This window comes from Asparagus officinalis, chromosome 8 (assembly GCF_001876935.1).
Source record: "Asparagus officinalis chromosome 8, Aspof.V1, whole genome shotgun sequence".
NCBI lineage: Eukaryota > Viridiplantae > Streptophyta > Magnoliopsida > Asparagales > Asparagaceae > Asparagus > Asparagus officinalis.
Genome location: NC_033801.1, coordinates 9,414,331 through 9,417,259, shown reverse-complemented (window position 1 = coordinate 9,417,259; position 2,929 = coordinate 9,414,331). Strand labels below are relative to the sequence as shown.

The window sequence follows — 2,929 nt, the reverse complement described above, 5'->3', positions numbered from 1 at the left end:
CTCTGGTCCAACTGTTTTTTAGTCCCTTGCAATATTGACCTGGTCGAAGTTTATATTTTGATTAGGATTAATTTCCATCCATTTTCCTAGGTTTTGGGTATGATTTGCCTCAAAATCAAGTTGAATATGTTGTGTTTTGACATGCTCTTTTGCCCTCTTTGCCTTCTTTCTCTGTGGTTAAAAAGCACATACTTCATTCTCCTGATTAACTATTTATTTCCATCCAGCATCATGGAGTGTCTTCGGACATTTTCATCCATGTTCTGTTTTGTTAGGTTCGGTTGTTAGGAGTAATACGTTTTGGGACTCCTGTTTTTGATCTTCTATATGGAGCCTTTTGTAACCTTTTATTATGATTTTTTACTAGTTAGCTCTTTGGTTAGAATCTTGTGTTTTTCTATTTTTCTTATCGCTTCGGCATATTTTTGTATTTGTTTTGATGTTTTGTCAAGCACTTATTAATAGAAGAACGGAGGTTATGTTATCCCCCACCGTCTTTTCTTTAATTAAAAAAAGAAAAGGAATTAGGTAGCTTGCTGTGCGGGGAAAAAAAACTTTATTCTCGTTGATGGAGTAGCAGTCGCCTTATTTTTATGTGTGTGATAATTGGTGCTTCCTTTTGGCTATTGAAAAATGCCCAGGGACCAAAAAAAAAAAGATCCCTATGAGACATGTGAGGTGTCAGTTCGCGGGGCGCGATTTACTGTTTATGAACAGTAAATCACGACCTCAGGAACTGACACCTCACCTGTCCCAGGGGGTCCCATCTTTTTAGGTCCCTGTAGCAATGCCCATGCCCTTGGCTATTTATATATGTTCTTGTACGTCTCTGCTTTCAAGTTCTTGTACTTATTTGCAGAATAGGTTGCTTCTTTGCTCAGGCCTAACTAACTGTTCATTAGAACGTGTACTTGGGCGCAGTGTTGTCGCGCTTGGATATGCTCACGTACGCTTGTCGTGTTGGGCCTTTTCTTGACCAAGGCAGGATCATTTTGAAATGGGTTGAACCTGGGCCTCTGCTTTACGTTTTGCGTGGTAGTATTAACAAGTTTGATGATGGCCTGTTTCTGTTAATTGGGCTGATGGCTAGCCTGGGTACAATTGGCAAAACATCTTTGACCCCTTGCGTACTGCAATACCTACCGAAAGAATTGAGTCACTGAAAGATAAATCTGAACATGCGTGCTTTGAGAAATTGCTTCCACATCAATCTTAGTTGGTTTCCTTTATGACTAATCCCAATTTTTTTTAACACATTGAGTACGACAGCACCCCCTTAAAAGACACCCAAAAAAAAAAAGAATAGAAATTCATTGAATTTTAGACCTCTCACGATCTGCAAAAGACTTTTCCTATTATTTATACTAAATTGTTACTTTATGATGATTCATGTGTTATTTTCTTGAGCCTATTTTGAGAGAAGTACGCCTTAAGTAAAGCAACATTTCAAGAAAATCCTTCAACTAATAACCGTATTCTTTTTCTTAATTACGAAATGTTCAACTTATTACTATTATTGAATGCTATTCTCATTTCTCCCATATAAACAGTATATTGTCTTTAGTTTTGTTTCACAAATGAAAGAAAACGTAAAGTTGCATTTCTCGGTTAAGTAATTATAACTAGTAATAATAATAATAATAAATCTAAATAAAGTTTAACTATCAATTCTGTACAAAAAATTCGGACTAGTGACTGCACCGTTAATGAGCTGATATCATGCGTGGAACATCTTCTCCTCCCTCCGCGGAAACACGTGACACGCTTTCCTCGCTCGCGTTTCGTATCGTATTCTCTAGTTCTAGGATCCGCTGTCTGTCGTCGAACAGCAAGCACCCTCAAACTCCACGTAAATGGTTTTCGTGAAATATGATTCGTGTTTGCTGCTCTAAGGAAAACAGCTGATCGTAAGATAGGACAAGAGAATCTCGGCCGTCCAAAAGTCCACCAACTCTTTAACCCCACGCTCACCGATCAAACTCAGTGTTATACTCTCCCACGACGTATCTGATTCCCATTGGATACAGTATTGGGTCCCACTGACATAGACGTCAAAAGCGAAAGCAAAGGCGCAAAAGAGGGGCGAAAAAGGGGTTTTGTTGTTGGTCCGAAAATCTTTAACGCTTTGGAATGAGTCCCTAAGATAATTGAAATTGCAATTAGATGCCCAACTCTTATAAGCTGTCTCGTCTCTCTAATCGTTGAAATTAATATTAGATCCCCAAAATCTAGTTGATATTTAGTGTTTTCAGATTAAGGGGCTGATGCGAAATAACCCAAAAAAAAAAAAGTGCCGTCGTCTCCCTCACACTCTTTTTCTACCATTCCCCCAAGAATTCTCGATCACCTTGTCTCTCGATCGAAAATCTTTTATCCAAACATCCAAGTTTTAGGGGGGAAAGGATCTCGCTGCGATCCCGAAACCCTACGATTTGGCCCGAGTCTGATGAATTTCCTCCCTCGTTGCATATGGCTCTCACTCTCTTCTCTCTTTTCATCGTCCTCGTCTTCTTCTTGAACCCGGACTTTACCTTATCAACTGATTCGTCTCGATCGGACGGCGAGCTATCGATTCTCGAGTGCACGAGTTACTCACCGCCGACACCGCCGGCTCCGCGGAGGCCGGTCGATTTCTCCACGTCGTACTCCTGCGAGGACGACCTCGGCGGCTCCGGCGATTTAGACACTCTCTGCGTTCTAAACACGAGCTTGGACTTATCAAAAGATGTCTACATCGAAGGGAAAGGGAGTCTCTCGATTCTCGATGGAGTTTCACTCAGTTGCCCCGTCGCTGGATGCTTCATCGCGGCGAATCTATCATCAGGATCCATTTGGATCGGGAATCGGTCCAATATTGTAGCTGGTAGGGTTTACTTGATAGCTAAAAATTTGAGCTTGGCCGAGGATTCGGCGGTAAACACAACGGGGA

The 2,929-nt window shown here is 41.1% G+C and overlaps 1 protein-coding gene across 1 annotated transcript in view; it reads left to right on the top strand.

Annotated features, from left to right (window-relative positions):
* LOC109822590 overlaps positions 2,271-2,929 on the top strand; it is a 16,875-nt gene continuing 16,216 nt past the window's right edge. Inside the window, exon 1 of the mRNA XM_020388814.1 lies at positions 2,271-2,929. This exon is cut by the window's right edge and continues 337 nt beyond it. Within this exon, the coding sequence (XP_020244403.1) occupies positions 2,470-2,929 (460 nt within the window). The 5' untranslated portion in view covers positions 2,271-2,469.